General features: G+C 40.9%; 1 protein-coding gene across 3 annotated transcripts in view; it reads right to left on the minus strand.

Annotated features, from left to right (window-relative positions):
- Nucleotides 1-19,049, minus strand: part of adcy8 (adenylate cyclase 8 (brain)) — a 119,188-nt gene that overhangs the window by 11,984 nt on the left and 88,155 nt on the right. For 2 of the 3 annotated variants that reach the window (XM_015956432.3, XM_054747045.2), the window contains exons 8-13: nt 18,232-18,429; nt 13,947-14,047; nt 13,037-13,238; nt 12,546-12,635; nt 10,441-10,613; nt 9,217-9,295 (exon numbers count right to left, since the gene is read on the minus strand). In XM_015956432.3, coding sequence (XP_015811918.1) covers nt 9,217-9,295; nt 10,441-10,613; nt 12,546-12,635; nt 13,037-13,238; nt 13,947-14,047; nt 18,232-18,429 — 843 coding nt within the window. The remainder of the gene's footprint in view (nt 1-9,216; nt 9,296-10,440; nt 10,614-12,545; nt 12,636-13,036; nt 13,239-13,946; nt 14,048-18,231; nt 18,430-19,049) is intronic. The other variant, XM_015956431.3, reaches the window with a different exon arrangement.

A 19,049-nucleotide genomic window follows, 5' to 3' on the forward strand; every position in this document is an offset into this window, starting at 1 on the left:
ATTAAAACAGGTTTCTGTTGCTAAACTCTCTCCTTTTACTGATCACAGCTCTTTCATTTGCTGTGACTTAACTTTTAAACTCCTCCAGTGGCTGTTTGCCAGAGTTTGGTGACGGAAACAGTTGTCTCTGAACCAAAAGGAAATGAAAGTTGGGAATAAACAAGTCTAAAATATTCATCCTTAAATTCAGGGCAACAAAACCCACTCCCATCTGGTCACAACCATCTGTCATGCTCCACGACAACATTTCAGCAAGGAGCTGAGAGGAAATCCTAATAAAAGCTAAACGGACCCGCTCCGGTATGGAGCTAGGATTGGGACAATATTCAATGTAACTTGTACCAAGTTTTGTAACTTGGAACATGTTTCATGCCATGTAACTTTGGATTTGTAACTTGTAACTTTAGTTTTCTAACTTGTAATTAGGCCCGAGCAGCGAAAGCGCTGCGAAGGCCTCTTGTTTTTGCTCTGATTATTATTATTTTTTGTTATTCCGTGCCCCCTTTGAACAGCTTTTTGGGGACCTTAACATACCCCAAAACTCACAATATTTTGCACACTTGTCAGGCCTGGTGAAAAATTTGATATTTTAAAGGTCCCAAAAAAATCGCAAAGAAAATGGCTGAACAGCGCCCCCTACAAAGTGAAAAAAAACCCTCTCCATAAAGCTTAGTTTATCGTACAGTTATGAAATTTGGTACACTTGTAGTACTCAACAGTCCGCACAGAAAAGTCTCTTGCAACCATGGTCAATATCAAACAGGAAGTCGGCCATTTTGGGTTGAAATGGCGATTTTTTGCCGTTTTTGCCGTTTTTAGGGTCCGTTTCTGATTGGATTGCTCGATCATTTTTCGCACGATCGTCTCAAAAATTGTGTAAAATTGCTCAGAAGGGATGGGCGAACAAAATGAGATAAGGATTCTGAGTTTTCGTATATGTTGAAGGGGCGGAGCCAGGCCTCGAAGTTTGACTACTCGCCAAAAATATTTAAATTGCTATAACTTCATAACTGAATGGAATAGAGTTACCAAACTTTCTGTGGTCATTCGTCATCCACCCACAAAGTAAACTGAAAGGTCGGATGATGACATCACACAAGCCCCGCCCCCTCAGGACCAAAAAGATCAAGTTTTACTGTGAAAGGTCCCAAATTGCCCCATTTCACTTAATCACCACAAATTTGTAGCTGGTAACTCAAGACAAGTGGGGGTTGCTTGGCGTCACTTTATGGGAGTTTTCGGCAGAGGGCGGGGCTGTGGCGGCGCGGCGAATTCAGGCGTACCGCCTTGGCCTTACGTTTGCCTCCCATTTCGTCATTTCCAAAGATATCGTCACGAAACTTCTTGTGAGTGATCCTAGTCCGGCCCCCCAAAAGATCTGATGTGAACATCTGGTGGGCGTGGCCTATTTTTTTGAAATAGCGCCCCCTAGGACCATTAAAACTGTCAGCCCCAAGCCATGCTTTGACTGAGGATTACAAAATTTGGTACACTAATGTGGTGTCTCAGGACCTACAAAAAAGTCTCTTGAAGCCAAGTGCAAAGTCGCACAGGAAGTCGGCCATTTTGGTCCAAGTGCGCGATTTAGTGGTTTTCACACACGTTGTTTGGAGAGTGATACTCCGTCGCCCTTTTCACCAATCACTTTCAAACTTCTGCTATATAGTCTTAAGACATAGAGGAAAAAATTCAACCGTCGGATTTTTCAAAAGTTGAAAGGTGTGGGCGTGGCTAAGCCTCAAACTTTGACCTGTCGCCGCACCACTCTTTTTTTCACAGCTCCCTACTGGACTCCTTTTACCCAATCAGCAGGAGTCTCTGGCAAATAGCAGTAGACAACTTGAGGTCACTTGGTATCCAGTACTGGAAGGTTTCAAAAAAAGGCAGGGCTTTGGGAGCATGGCGAAAATCGCCATCACGCCATGGAAATACGTTTGCCTCTCATTTCTTCATTTATCGTGATATCGTTACGAAACTTCTGGTGAGTGATCCTAGTCTGACCACAAAGAGACATAGACAGCTGAAATATGTGGGCGTGGCCTAATTTCTGAAATAGCGCCCCCTAGGACCATTTAAACTAATAGCCCCAAGCCATGCTTTGACTGAGGATTACGAAATTTGGTACACTAATGTGGTGTCCCAGGACCTACAAAAAAGTCTCTTGGAGCCAATCACAAAATTGCACAGGAAGTCGGCCATTTTGGTCCAAGTACGCGATTTAGTGGTTTTCGCACACGTTGTTTGGAGAGTGATGCTCCGTCGCCCTTTTCACCAATCGCCTTCAAACTTCTGCTATATACTCTTAAGGCATAGGGGAAAAAATTCAACCGTCGGATTTTTCAAAAGTTGAAAGGTGTGGGCGTGGCTAAGCCTCAAACTTTGACCTGTCGCCGCGCCACTCTTTTTTTCACAGCTCCCTACTGGACTCCTTTTACCCAATCAGCAGGAGTCTCTGGCAAATAGCAGTAGACAACTTGAGGTCACTTGGTATCCAGTACTGGAAGGTTTCAAAAAAAGGCGGGGCTTTGGGAGCATGGCGAAAATCGCCAGCACGCCATGGAAATACGTTTGCCTCTCATTTCTTCATTTATCGTGATATTGTTACGAAACTTCTGGTGAGTGATCCTAGTCTGACCCCAAAGAGACATAGACAGCTGAAATATGTGGGCGTGGCCTAATTTCTGAAATAGCGCCCCCTAGGACCATTTAAACTATTAGCCCCAAGCCATGCTTTCATTGAGGATTACGAAATTTGGTACACTAATGTGGTGTCCCAGGACCTACAAAAAAGTCTCTTGGAGCCAAGCACAAAATTGCACAGGAAGTCGGCCATTTTGGTCCAAGTACGCGATTTAGTGGTTTTCGCACACGTTGTTTGAAGAGTGATGCTCCTTCGCCCTTTTCACCAATCGCCTTCAAACTTCTGCTATATACTCTTAAGGCATAGGGGAAAAAAGTCAACCGTCGGATTTTTGTAAAGTTGAAAGGTGTGGGCGTGGCTAAGCCTCAAACTTTGACCTTTCGCCATTACTTGACTTAATAACTCCCATGTGCATGATCAGATCTTTTTCGAACTTTGTCTGTGTGATCATTGACCATATCTGTAAACAATGACAATGTGGACAGCTGACATCATCTAAGCCCCGCCCCCTGACTAAAGGAAGTTATTATTTTATGCTGAAATGCCCATATTTGTCCCCTCTAATTTAGTCAACATGACACCTAGGTCATGCACTGTCTTCATGATGCTGTAATGGCCATTCAAATCTGATAGCTTTCCAGAAAGGGAGGGGCTTTGATGCCATGGCGAATTCTGGCGTAACGCCGTAACCTTACAATTCAATTTAATGGTGAGCTCAGAGGGGATGCTTAGTCAGGGTGAGGTGCGGACTAGGAGGCCATTTGCTGTTTCCGGTGACGGGATGATTGACGTTTCTGTTCTGCCACACATGCCCTGGTGCCCCGGGCTGCCGGCCAGGCCGGAGCGGCGCGGAGCTGCGAGGGCCGAACGACGCTGCTTGCAGCTTTAATTCTCTGTTTGTACTTGTATTTCTTGTTTTGTAACAGGAAATTTTCATTTTGTACATGTATTTTTATTTTGTAAAATCAAACTTTTATTTTGTACATTTACTACTCATTTTGTAACATCAAACGTTCATTCAGAAACATGAAACTTTCGGTTTTTACCTGGCAAACTTCCAAAATAAAAAAAGCAATGTGTAAGTTTGAAATCAAAACTCACATCCATCTGTAATGTAGAACAGTCACGGGTGTTTGTCTTCCTACAAATGCTCGGAAAAATATAAATTGGCTACTTTGTGAAGGAGTTAGGACATAATATAATATATAATATTATTCAACAATTACCACAAATCGTCAGGGGAAATGTGATTATATTAAATTTTTGTGATTTGTCCCACCATACGCCGTTCAAACTGACTTGGATGTTTGGAACTGAGAGCTCCATGAACCACGTGACCGCGAGTCGGCGAGTTCAAAGAGTGTCGTAACTCTCTCTTTCTACAGCTCTGACAGAACCCTGCCCTCCTCTCCCAATCATTGGACAGGAATTCGAGAAATGTGATTGGTAGCTAAGACTCGTGCTCTCATTGGTTCCACCCAAGTTCTTCCCAATGACGCTAGAATCGAGACAAAAAGATTCGTAACTGTAGATTTGAGGTTTGTACCTGTAGAATGAAATGTGTTTTGAGAGTTTTGATTTCAAACTTGTACCTTGATTTTTTCAATTTGGAAGTCTGCTAGTTACAAAATGAAAGTTTCATGTTTCTGAATGAATGTTTGATGTTACAAAATGAGTAGTAAATGTACAAAATAAAAGTTTGATTTTACAAAATAAAAAATACATGTACAAAATGAAAATTTCCTGTTACAAAACAAGAAATACAAGTACAAATTGAGAATTACAAGTTAGAAAACTAAAGTTACAAGTTACGAATCCAAAGTTACGTGTCATGAGCGCCGTTATGGCTGCTCTTGTGATCTGCCTGCATCTGTTCTGTCTATATGTGTGTGTGTGTAACCTTGGTCAGGCTGTTCTGTGGAGTCAAGTTCCTATGCTCTGGTTCGCTGGCAATAAAATTCTCTCTGATTCTCTGATGAAACATGTTCCAAGTTACAAAACTTGGTACAAGTTACATTGAATATTGTCCCAATCCTAGCTCCATACTCCGGTACTGCTGAAGATGAGACCAGAATCACAGACTCACCACGATGCTCTACAGACTAAATATGTTTCAGGAGAAAAGAAGGAAGTCAGAACTTCGCTCACAACGAGAGATTTATTATTGATCACGGGACGTTTGTCTATGACTGATTAACCTTTGGGGTCAACTCAGTTCAAGATGGTCACCACAGCTGATCGACACTGGCAGAGAGAAACATCTGTGAGAACGGTCAGAGCTGTGGCTGACTGGTGCAACACTTCAGGGGCCATCATTTTAAAGATGGCATTTGCCTGTTGGTGTTTACCCCAGAAAGAACCACCGCATGTGGTCCTACGGAGAACCTGGAGCTCTGAACAAGAGTCAGGTGAGGAAACAGGAGCAGATGTTGGAGTTCGTCCCTGTTCCTCTCCTCTGATTGGCTCCTCCTAACTGAACCGGAGGAGTGAAGGAGACAAAGGCTTTAACATTCCAGCTAGCCCATTAGCTCCAACAGAAATCAGCTCAAAACTCTGACCTGAACTTCCTGCTGATGGAAAACCGTCTCTCATGTTAGCGTTCGTTAGCGTCTCGCTCTTGGAGCTGGCCGTTCAGGCTCTCTTGCTGTGGGATGTCTCCATCTCTCTCTCCCAAACAAGTGGTGGAATCGACCGCAGAAATCGTTATTGTACACCTTCAAACACGACTGCTTTCTGCTACAAAAAACCTCCAATTACATGTGTCCCCCACCGCTGAACCACATCATCAATGGTTGCTATAGCAACCCCCTCCGGCCATAAACCCGACTCCAGCTGGATGAAAACTGCTTCTAGAATGGATAAGACTGATAAGTACCTGCAGCAGAACCAAACAGGTCATGTTTACCTCATAAGCAATCGGATGTTCTGTCCTAAAACTTTAGATTCATCCTGGTTTTCCAGACATCCTCTAGATCTGTTTACACCTGCAGAGGTGAGTCCTGCGCCCTCAGAGAAAAACCCACTGGGATTGGACCTACAGACAGAACCATAGTTCTAAAGAAGGGAAGATCTAAACACAGAGGGTCAGAAGGTCCCAACACGGTCTCACATGAATAACAGCAGCAGGTTCCTGTTCGGGGAATGTTCGCGTCGAGACATGAGAGCCGACGGGAGACTCTCAAAGCCCATTTAAAGTAGTCACTGACACAAAGCTGCAGGAAAACGTCTAAATTTGAATCAAATAGCTTTTTTATTTTGTCACATTTGGATTTGCAGTGATGCTTTTATTTTGATGGTTTAGGGATGAGTACCAAATTCTGTACTTTTTAAGGCACCGACCGAATTCCATAGAACCGACTGAGTACCGATTCATGTCATATGAAACGGTGACTTGTTTCGGTACTTGTGCCATGCACAAGAGCGTAACGTTGTCAGTCACTGTGGGCGAGCTGTAAACAAAGAGAGGAAGTGTTCTGAAGTTTGGGCCCACTTCACTAAATGCGATGGGCTATTGGGTGATGATGAAACCAGCGGTAAAGATCTGAGGATGAGGCATCTTAATCTGCTCCAGCAGCTAAATAAACTGTTTAAGATAACATTATCTTGACATTTTAGTTTTTGTTTTACATAGCTATTCACTTTCTTCTCAGAAATTCCAACTTCCGAGTAGGAAAAATAAACAGTTTGAAAATGAAGGGCAAAAGGAACGAAGATACACAGTAAATTTAGTTCACAGCAAAGATGTTTGCTTCAGTGTAATTTGTAGTTTATAAAACTACAAGGACCCACCATCACACAGTTTGTCCAGATGAGAAAGGAGAGAAAAAGGAGTACATGGAGCTGGGCTTAGTTTGTGGAACACCACAATATTATAATACAAACTGTTGTACGGTATTGACGTTTGCTTTAGTTTCATTTGTAGTTTATAATATATGGTCTCCTCATCAGAGTAATTCCAGAGGGCATAGAAGAGGATTAGGAGTGCATGAAGCTGGGTTTATTTTTGCATCATTTAGAAACAGTTGTTGTTAAAGGTTTTCATAATGAAGAATTTTATACAACACTACGATGAAAAAATACAAACAGTTGTATGTTATTATCATGATATTTATGTTTATGTTTATGTGTTTAGCAGACGCTTTTGTTCAAAGCGACTTACAAGTGATAATCGGCATTTTGCCCTTGAGGCTAACAACAACAATAACAACAACAAATTGACATCAGTCATTTATCAAATATGGTTATATATTAGAAAAATAATATATATGTAATTAAAAAAGTGATTTAAATAATTATTAAACACTCAAAAGTATCAAAAATTGGTACCGTTAAGTACCGGTATCGATTCGTAGGTACCGGGAATTGGCACAGTATCAATTCAAATGTCAAAGGTACAAATTACAAAGTAAGTAAGTACAACGGGTCATCAGACTTTACTCCACATTTATATGACCCCCACAGTCACCAGCTAAGCCTAGTGGTAGAGTGTCCACTATGGGACTGGGAGGTTGTGGGTAAAAATCCCAGTCGGGTCATAGGTTAAAGACTTCAAAACTGGGACCCAATGCCTCCCTGCTTGATGCTCAGCTTTAAGGGGTTGGATTGGGGGATTAAACCATCACCAGTGTGTCACGTCCCTTCACCTGTGTGTGTGATGTCACTTCACCTGTGTGTGTGATGTCATTTCACCAGTGTGTGATGTCACTTCACCAGTGTGTGATGTCACTTCATCAGTGTGTGTGACGCCATTTCACCAGTGTGTGTGATGTCATTTCACCAGTGTGTGATGTCACTTCACCAGTGTGTGTGATGTCATTTCACCAGTGTGTGTGATGTCATTTCACCAGTGTGTGTGACGCCATTTCACCAGTGTGTGTGATGTCATTTCACCAGTGTGTGATGTCACTTCACCAGTGTGTGTGATGTCATTTCACCAGTGTGTGTGATGTCATTTCACCAGTGTGTGTGACGCCATTTCACCTGTGTGTGTGATGTCATTTCACCAGTGTGTGATGTCACTTCATCAGTGTGTGTGACGACATTTCACCAGTGTGTGTGATGTCATTTCACCAGTGTGTGATGTCACTTCACCAGTGTGTGTGATGTCATTTCACCAGTGTGTGTGATGTCATTTCACCAGTGTGTGTGACGCCATTTCACCAGTGTGTGTGATGTCATTTCACCAGTGTGTGTGACGCCATTTCACCAGTGTGTGTGATGTCATTTCACCAGTGTGTGATGTCACTTCACCAGTGTGTGTGACGCCATTTCACCAGTGTGTGTGATGTCATTTCACCAGTGTGTGATGTCACTTCATCAGTGTGTGTGATGTCATTTCACCAGTGTGTGATGTCACTTCACCAGTGTGTGTGACATCATTTCACCAGTGTGTGATGTCACTTCATCAGTGTGTGTGATGTCATTTCACCAGTGTGTGATGTCACTTCACCAGTGTGTGTGACGCCATTTCACCAGTGTGTGTGATGTCATTTCACCAGTGTGTGATGTCACTTCATCAGTGTGTGTGATGCCATTTCACCAGTGTGTGTGATGTCATTTCACCAGTGTGTGATGTCACTTCATCAGTGTGTGTGATGCCATTTCACCAGTGTGTGTGATGACTAATGGGACTTTAATGTCTCCTGGACCTCCAGGCTCCATCTTGTCCTTTTCCCACACGTGGAGCTTAAATAAAAACAATAAGAAGTATTTTCTGTAATCTTTGAGTTTTCCCAGAAAGGTTCTGCAGGCTGACGGAAGGACCGGCACCAACAGCAGAACCGGAGCGTTGATGGAGCCACGCTCTTTGAGAGATTTCAGGTCAGAGTGAATCTGACTTTTCAGATCGTCTCCACTCCACTGAGACATGATTAAATAATTAATAATGTCAGGTCAGAACTTTTAATTAAACAGTACGTCAGATGACTTCATGCTTTTTAATTTAAGGGTCTGCTGGTGAAGCTTTTTATTCTCCCGTTTAATCAAACGGCAGCAGGACGAGACTGAGGCTAAAGTCTGACTGAGTTTGTATTGAGATGCTCGACGTGACCATGACTGTATAAAGAAAAGTAGCTGACCTTTGACCCTTCTTTAGAGGTTCTGGTCATAAAGCAAACATGTAGCTGAAACATGTGTTTTACATGAACAGATTTTAGTAAGAAGCTGCAGAATTTCTGGTCGACTCAGCATTTTTATCAGTTGTTTTTAAATTCTTTGTTTTTATTAAACCTGTTTTAAAAACAAACCCTGACCCGATTTTTGTGTTAAAAGCATCAAAAGGATTTTTCATTCGGGTCTAATAAAAATCTAAAGTCATCTGTAAAATGTTCAGACGAAAAGAGGAAATGGTATTTTCACAATAACGTGTTTTGAAAGAGCTTTTCTGTGTTTTTCTGACTGAATCCAGCAGATTTAGAGGATATGAATGTGTTATTCACCTTAACTTGTGATAATTTTTAGCAGTTTTTTTTTTACCACGTATAAAATTTAAGACAAAAGCTCAGACTGGAGGATGAACTCAGGTGTGTGGCAGGACGGAGCTGATAGATGTTTAGTGTAAAGGTGAAAGCTCTCACCTGCTGACCGTGGTAGAACACGGCCAGGAGGAACATGGCCATCAGGAGCAAAGACGTCTCTTTGGTTCCCAGGAAGTTCCTGTTGGAACGAGGAAAGAAAAGTGCTTCAGGTTATTTGTGTCAAACTCCAGTTTTAGTCTCAAATTATTCCATCACAGTAAATCAGAAGCAGGCAGTTTATCCCTGAAAGCATCAGATCTTCTGTCTGATCTAAGTCCGTCCAGAATGAGGCCACGAATGAGGCCACAGCAAAGAGGAAACCCTCGTCTTCATCAGCATTCAGTCATAAACCACAGAAGCAGAACCAAGTGGACGAGCAGCAGCTCCTCTGCAAATTTTACACATACACACATGGTGGGGGGTGGGGAGTAAAACTGAAACTGCAGCAAGATGTGATGAAAACAGTCAGAGGGTTTATTTCCAGCTCAGACGGTGAGAAGCTGTTGGGAGGCTCAGGGAGGATTAACAGCTGCTCTGGGCTTTTCACGCGGTTAACAGCTGAACTCCCACAAGTGGAAAATAGAAGATAATTTGTTTTCAGAGCAGAGAGGATCATCTGGTGGCAGACATTCATCGTTTGATGTCTTCCGCTTGTGGTGATGGTGGCTGAAACCTGACATCCTGCCTCAGTGAAGATGCAGGTGTCACGAAATGATGTCAAGCTTCTAATGCAGCACCAGCTATTAGTCTGGTGCAGGACCAGCAATTAGCTGGGTTCGGAACCAAGCATTACCAAGGTTCAGAACCAGACATTAGCCACATTCAGCACCAACCATTAGCCAGGTTCAGACCCATTAATTAGCCAGGTTCAGAACCAGACATTAGCCAGGTTCAGAACAATATATATACAACACAACTAGGATTACTTGGGACTAAACTGTGAGATTGGGATCATCATTTATTTAGCGTCGTCATGGAGAAAAGTGGCAAACATCAAATCAGCGCAGCAGATTAATATTTACGTGTTTCCAGTAAAGTTGATTAGGTGAAATTCTGGAGACTAAACTGTTAAAATCATGAACAAAATGGAGCGATTTAAAGCAGCTTGTGTTTGATAAGAACCTGCAGCAGTTTCTTGTTTTATATTTAAGCATGGACCTTTTATTTTCTATAATGGCTGTAATGATGGAGTGTGACAGTCAGTTACGGTGGATCCTTCATCATAACGTAGGAGACAGACTGAAGATAGATGAAGCAGCGGCTCCTGCTCAGACAGAAACTCACTCGGTGTTGTGGTGGACGGTGTCGTAGCGGACGAACAGCGAGGTGTAGAAGGCCTCCGTCAGCAGCGAGTAGATGGCGATCATCACCAGCAGCACGGCCAGCTTCAGCACAGAGTTCAGACGCAGGAACACGGCGCACGTCACCATCGCCAGGATGCCGGTGAAAACGAAGTACTGGAATCAGGAAACAGGCGGATAAATCAGACACATCAGCTCAAAACGAGCCGCTGACAATTCCTAAAGGTGAGTCCAGAGAGGAAAATTTACCTTACCTGATAAATAAACAACAACCAAAATATCAGAGTAAAAATGTTCAAACTAGAGCTAATAATAGTTATACAGAAACATATAAATACACAGTACAATAGAAATCATGGCTGATATAATTATTTGTTCTTACCAGATTAATAACGATGGAGCACAAATTATAATCCTTAATAATAAAGTTGAATTATTGGTTTACTCACTCATTTAATGTTTAACTGAGATGTTAGTTAATCCCTCAGTAACTGGCAGCCACTAGATAAGATGTCAGAATAAACATTAATGTTTAACTAACAGCATTTCCCATATTTACTACATATTTGGCTAGGTTTCTGACAGGCACTAGATGTCGAGAGCAAATTACCCCAGTGCTGACTGCTCTGCACTGGCTCCCGGTAAAATATCGAGCTCAGTTTAAAATCTTAACTCTCGTTTATAAGGCCCTCCAGGGCAGTGCCTCCTCGTACATTACTGCGCTTTTGAACAGGTATGCTCCATCTCGGTCTCTTCACTCAGCCGAGCAGGAACTTCTGGTGGTCCCCCGGTCGAAATTTCGATCGAGGGGTTGTCGTGCTTTTTCTATTTTGGCTCCAACTCTGTGGAACGAATTGCCACTGAGCATTAGGCAGGCACCATCCCTTCAAGTATTTAAGTCTCGTTTAAAGATTCATTTTTATCTGATTGAGTTTTAGCGCTAGGGTCATTTGAATTGCCCTAACATTATGGTTTTAACTATTCTTCTTTTTAACCCAGATGCTTGATTTTATTTTGTCCGACATTTGTTTTTTTTATCGATTAGTCTTATTCCGATATCTCTTATCTGTAATAGTGTTTGCTTGATATTTTATGATTTTATGTTTTTATCCTGCTTTTATGCCCATGTACTGGGAATGTTTTTCTTTTAATGATGTTGTTCAGCACCTTGGGCTTCGGATAATGTTGTAGAAGGTGCTATACAAATAAAATTTGATTGATTGATTGATTGATATTTAATCACATAGTTAACAGTTTTTAGAGCATCAGTTAGACTGAAATGACAGTAAGGTAATGTTGGTACTAACATAGTTAGAATACTAGTGTTAGTGTTCTGAGCCAAGTAATAAATCAGGTGTTTTGATTAATTCAGCTTTAACTGTGTTTATGTCTCTGGAAACCTTCCAAGTAAAATGTTATCAAGCAGCTGAAGAAGTGATAAATGTGTTCTTATGTTGCCATAAAAGAAGCTCTAACATGTTTCAGACTGGGTGTTTGTTTTCTGTCGAGCTGCTGCCGTCCCAGCAGGGGTGGACTGGGACAAAATTTCGGCCCTGGCTGCTCGCGGTTGTGTCGGCCCAAGCTGGGCAAGCGGCCCATCGGGACGGTGCCAGATAGGCCAGTCCACCCCTGCATCCCGTCCGCCCGATGGACAGGGTCATTCTGCTTGGGTGATAATAAATCTCATAAAGGACGTCCCACTGTTCTCTCATTCTGACCCTACAGCTTTTATTAACTTTTGCTGCAGCTGAATAATATCCTCTCTTATTGAGGATCGGTGGGACCCTCGAGAGGGGAGGAGTTGTATCCAAGCAACAACACATGACTCAACCCAAAGCTCGGAGGGACGAGAACGCGGCTCCTGATTGGCTTCATCAATCAGCGGCATGTTGTGTGAACAAAGTAACATGATGGATATGTTCCACGTGAGGTGGCGATGGCTCCATCAGTCGCCGGTGTCCAAGGCAAAACCTCCCTCTGGGCGCCGGCAGCTATCCAGGATGTTTAATTCATCGTTTTGTTGTAGAAGTGAAAAAACAAAACAGATGGACCTGACTGCAGATTTCAGACATCACATGTATTCGGTACCTCTGGGTAGAAGCAGATGTCTGGGATGGAGGCAGACTCGTTGTACGTCTGGTTCCTGAAGGTGTTGGACTTATCGAAGTCACACCATAGCTGTGAGAAAAGGACCAACAGGGTCCATCAGACTCAGACGGTCAAAGTAACACTAACAAAAAATAACATTTATAACAAAAAAAAAAACACTGACATTGTTATGGAAACAATAAAAATATACCACTTTTTATCATTAAAATATTTAATCGCTAAAACTCTTTGAATAAAATTATCCGGATATCAAAACATGATAAGAAATACACTCAAAAAATACTAACAAGAAAAATAAATAATACAAATAAATGTCAGCAATTAGCTTTTTGTAAATAAAGCAGTAAAATAAAAGGAATACATTCCAGGTACGGATTTAAAAGTAGGCTCCGCCCCTTGGGGTGTGGCTAAAGGCTTCTCAACCACACGACCACTGACTGGTCTAGAGGTTTACTACAACCTGTACTTACTATATTGATCATGGCTGCCAGGAAGTTAATGAGAATGGAGACGAAGATGATGACGTTTCGCGCCGCGTACGTCTCGTTTATCCAACAGCACGCTTTCCTCAGGACCAGAGGCAGACACTTGTAATCCTCCGCCGTCGTAACTAGAACCAGGCAGGAATGGAGGATGATGAGGACTGAAAACTGGATCACCATGGTAACCATTCTGCATAAACAAAATAACAAGATAAAAGATTTATACTAACTGCACAAGTCAATCATCAAGCTCAGAGATGTTGTTTTAGGCTCAGATGTAAGTTAAGACCTGCCACCGTACACGTGGCGGCATGAGCTAGCATTAGCCTAACGTAGGGCTAACATCAGCATAGGAGAAACACCAGTTTCAAGGTTTTATGTCTGTACGAGCAGAACGAGATAGAAAACCTTAATGGTAACATTTTACTGATAATTTCCATTATTTAATAACTCATTGGAAAAGATGAACATACATATGCAAAAACACATGTTTTCAGTTTATAAGAAACACTTTAATTGATATATTTTTGCTAAAATTTGTCAATATGTATACAAGTTTACATATTTCTCTTTTGAATTGTTGGGAGTTTTATAAATCGAAAAGATAATATTATGGAAAAAAGTAAATCCATAAATTATAAACAACATATGGAAAAAATGAATTAGTGGCAAAAACAAATCAGATTTCACGGAGGCCTAAAGGGCAGTTTGACTTTAGTTTCTATAAAACAGAAGCTAAAAACAACAATGCTAACATACAATTATATGGTGGTAATTAGCAAAATCATCTAATACAGAAAAAATATGGTGGTTTTATTTAATTCTGTAATTCCCAGCTATTTATGAAAATGTAAAATATTGGTAATAAATATGTTAGGGGCCCTGATCGGTCCCTTACCTGGCAGAGGGAAGCAGGCTTTGTATGGTTGTGATGAAGATGAGCACAATGAAGGCGCACACCAGGTTAGACTTGAAAACCTCGTCCCTCATCTGTGAGTACTGCACAGCGAAAGCAAAAAGAGGAAGAATAGAATGAAAGAGGGAGAAGAAGTGAGGGGAAATGCAGAGACAAGTTGTCACACAGAAACCGTGAAGCCTGGCAGATCAAACAGCAGCCAGCATGGATGTACGGCCACACACACACACACACACACACACACACACACACACACACACACACACACACACACACACACACACACACACACACACACACACACACACACACACACACACACACACACACACACACACACACACACACACACACACACACACACATGCAAGGGTCCAATCACAAGCGTTAGAGAGAGACAGGAGCTGGTGGGTTAGCCTGGAAGGCGAAAGCTAGGGGTTAGCTCACACGCTAACAGAAAGTGCTGAGTCACAACTACCACCAAAGCTAACGGAAAAGGCTGAATGAGAACCAAGACTTTGTCTTTCTTTGAAATATCCCTTTTACTTTGGTAATCCTCATTTTAAACTCAAATATATGAAATAAGATTTAAGAAGAAATAGCAGATGTTCTGCTGTTTTGATACACTGGATTATTTCATGTCACTGACTTTAATGTCAATCATTAAATAAATTTGCATGTGGAGAAAAATGTTTCTAATAGTGATATTAACTCAGAATCATCATAAATATTATTTGTTCTTATTTCTAGTGGTGAGTATTTTAAAAACATCGAGAAAAAAGGAGAGGTCTAAAGTAGCCGCTAGCTAGATGAAGCTAAGCTAATTAGCCACAACTACAAGTCAGTTCCAACACAAAATAAATAAAACAAAAGGTCAGTTTATGCAAAACCTTGCTCTTTCACTGCTCAAAGGTGAGTTGTCTGTCCAAGCGCATTTGCAGGTTGAGCGAATAGCAGAAGATGATTTTATTATTTGTGCTTAAGTCAGATTTATAGGTTCAACTCCAGTAATGCCTGCTGCCCAGTCCTCACTGTCTCTTTCTCAAAGGGTGCTGGGAAATTAGCAAGACGATGCTTCACCTTCGGTCACAACTTTGGCAAAAGATAGGGGGAAAAAGGATGATGGAGGCCAACACCAAATCACTGCACATTTACTGAGGAGGTCTCACCAAATGGAGAGGAAGGAGAAATATATATTTAGGGATATTTAAACATGTGTGTTATTTTAATAATGGTTCGATAAAAGGAGAAACACAAGTATGAGGGGATAACTGGAGGTTAAAGGTCAGCGTTTTCATGGAACAAAATTTTACTTGCATTCAGAAAAGAAAAGGAACATTTTGGGACACATTGTTGTGGTTAAAGGTTTATTATCTTACAGTTATGACTCAACCCCTCATTATTATTAGATAATTACCCAGAAACTACTTTTAATTCATTAAACGTAATTATTTTACAATTAAAGGATGCTTTATGTCAGTGGCTCCCTAACATCTAACCTCATACATCAGAGGTGAAACTATCAAACAATCCTAAAATAAAGAATCATTATGTACTACATATTTATATTTAGGCTTATATTTTCAGATTTGACATCAGTTGTAGGAAAAATATTCAATAATAAAATATTTCCCCAATTCTTTTTACTTTAAGTCCCTAAATGTAAGGAATCATGATCCAGACTGGGAACCACTGCACTACGACAATATATATATATATATATATATATATATATATATATATATATATATATATATATATATATATGTATATATATATATATGTGTGTGTGTGTGTGTGTGTGTGTGTGTGTGTGTGTGTGTGTGTGTGTGTGTGTTGCTATGGAAACCACCTGTTTTGAACGATACAAAAATCCTTGTGTAAAATTATTGTTATGTAGAGCTCCGGGAGTTGACGTCACTTCTCCCGGCACGCAATGGTTCAAATCGAATGGCGCCATCTTGGCAGGCAGTAGACCGCATCTAGGCTATTTGTTATTGTCAGAAAACTCAATCAAATGGGAAATATGGTAGATTTCTGTTGTGCCCCAGGATGCCAGAACAGATGCGGATGAGATAAGGGAAGAGCCATCTACAGGATTCCCCAAGATCCAGAACGCCCCAAACATTGGATCATCGCAATGAAACGCACTAGCCTCCAGGCTAAAATGAAGCTGTGGGATCTCAAGAGTAAAGGTTTTCGCTTATGCAGTGACCACTTCATATCAGGTACTTAAACCAACGTTTCCTCAACTGTATATGGTATTTATTTTAAATGCTTTTATTACGATTCTTAGTTGGCTTCCTAAACTTATTTTCTGTCTTATTACTCATAGCAGCAAGTAAACATCCCGTAAAATGTTGCCTCGTGAGTTCTGCATGCTGCCATTTACGTGTCTTAAGATCACAGCAATTAACTGGCTAAGATGTATTTCATTTTTAAGCAATGTTGATCAATTGTTGCTGTGAGTAATAAGACAGAAAAAGCCATGCCAAAATAAGTTTAGGAAGCCCACTAAGAATCGTAATAAAAGCATTTAAAATAAATACCATACACAGTTGAGGAAACGTTGGTTTAAGTATCTGATATGAAGTGGTCGCTGCATAAGCGAAAACCTTTACTCTTGGGATCCCACAGCTTCATTTTAGCCCGGTCACTAGCGCGTTTTACTGCAATGATCCAACGTTTGCGGCGTTCCGGATCTTGGGGAATCCTGTAGAAGGCTCATCCCTTATGTCGTCCGCATCTGATCTGCATCCCCGGGCACAACAGGAATCTACCATATTTTCCGTTTGAGTTTTCTGACAATAACAAATGGCCCAGCTGCGGGCTTCTGCCTGCCAAGATGGCGCCGTTTTGATTTGAACTGTTGCATGCCGGGAGAAGTGGCGTCAACTCCCGGAGCTCTATAAGTGAAAATGAGCAATTTTGGATTGAAACATCAGGTTTTATCACATGGGAGTAGCTGTAAATTGTATTCTTAGTCTTTGACAGATGTCCTCCATGTTTTACTATTTAAATGTCTAGAGATTAGAATTTAGTTTCACCAAAACCATGTAAAAGGCCTTTATTATAATATTTACCATTTTAAGATAAAAGTCTCACGACAATGAGATGATTATGAAATGTAGAAACGATTGTTTAGAGCACCTTTGTTTTTGATTTTCTTTAGGGAATGCAGAGGAAAAAAAGTTATGAAAAAAAATCAAGAACATTAAAAAAATAAATCTAAAAAGTTGGATTAGTCAACTTTTCCCACCAAATAGCAAAAGTATAATTTGGTCATGAGTAAACTGAAGGGCCAAAACAATGTCTGACTGTTCTAGACTTAGTAAAGCTAAGCGGTAAATGTTTTAACAGGAGCCATATTTAAATATGTTTAAAGTGCAAAAGTAATCAGTAATATTAAGTATCTATGTTGGTACGGAGCCCTAAATTTGAATTCTCAGGTATAGTAATACTTTTATAAAGACGTGGGCCAAGTTAAACTGAATTTACAGAGAACTACAAAAACATAACAGATTAAATAAAAATAACAATTTCTCATTTCTGCTTGAATTCTGCTGACCTGGTGCAAAACTCAGTACAAGTCATTAGAACTAGAACAACTAAGGCTCGGTAATAGACTCAGTCTTGATTCATATTTAATGTAATAAAACTTAATAGCTGAATACATGTTAAATCTATAAACTCGTTTTTTTAATCTAGACTCACCAGAGACACAAAGTTACAGGAAAATATGGAAATTTTCAGCTGGAATGATGTAGGATTTTCACGTTTGATGCATTTGAAACAAATTTTTTTTTCGTAAAAACAGCATCACAAGGGTTGTAATTACAAGCTGCAGCACATTTTTTGTAATAATTTTGTCACAAAAAGACTTTTATATCTCCTGCTAGTTCCAGATGCACGAGACAAGTCTATGACCCCCTCCAACCCTAACCACCCTTACTGATCATTCTACTGGTTCAATACAGATTAGTTGGAGTCTATAGTAAACTAATCATTGCATTTTTAATGAAATGTTTAATGTACATAAGTATGAAACCACACTGAGCGGAGGGAACCTCTTACACGGTCCCGGCTCCAGGGTTTAATCGTGATTCATGTAATCACGGAAACTAAAAGGGATGTAAAGGCCTTTAGCTTACTCATGATGAAGTGGAATAGTTTTGATTCTGGAAATCTTTCTGATAGATATGAGGAGGAAGAGAGAAAAGAAATAAAATAAAAATAAAAACAGTTGTCTGTCTGAAGCCCCAGCTACCTTCTCTTCCAGGCTGGAGTCTTTAAACATCAGAGAGAAAGGCTTGATATGCTCTCTCCTCAACTTATCGCCACTCCGTAAGTCGATGGCACTCTCTATTCGCTTGTTAATTTCCTCAGGACCAGAGTGGACATGCAAAGCTTGTGCAAGATGGTTTGGAAGCAGATTTATCGAATTTCTCGTTAGGGCAGCCAGAGTCTAGAGGGAAAGCACATGCACATAGAATGAACCTGCTTGTCCCCCTTTTGTGTTTCATTCAGGTTACAAATGAAAAGAAGAACAGACAGTTTGTTACAAACACAAAACCAAATTAAGGACAAAAGGGAAAATGCAACATTGCCTATCAGACAGCTCAGAGCGAGTCATGCATGCCCGCCCCTCTGTCCTGCAGCGTGTTAGTGGTGAATATGCACACATCGTCACAAAGCTGAGCTCTATGTGCACGGCTGAGAGGTGAAAGAGCTAAGGAAGAAAAACACATTAAACAGGTGGAGAATAAAAATCATACACCATCAAAACACATGAAAACATAAACATGCCAACAGCCTAACAACACAAGAAATTTTGGCTTCATTTCTTTTTATCACAACTCCTGAGAATGTTTCTTAAATGAACCCATCATCGGTTCATCCAAACACATCCGGCAGGTTTAGGGATAATTCCGGTGTCTGAACAGGAACATAGTTTATGTCATCAGAGGGAATAGGTATATAGAATGATCCAGGATCCAGCAGAGGAAGTGGGAACCCTAACCCTAACCCTGGGTACACATCCTCAGCAGCAGCAGCAGCATCTAACCCCTACATCACACTGATGAG

The sequence above is a fragment of the Nothobranchius furzeri genome, chromosome 11, assembly GCF_043380555.1.
Source record: "Nothobranchius furzeri strain GRZ-AD chromosome 11, NfurGRZ-RIMD1, whole genome shotgun sequence".
Classification (NCBI taxonomy): Eukaryota; Metazoa; Chordata; class Actinopteri; order Cyprinodontiformes; family Nothobranchiidae; genus Nothobranchius; species Nothobranchius furzeri.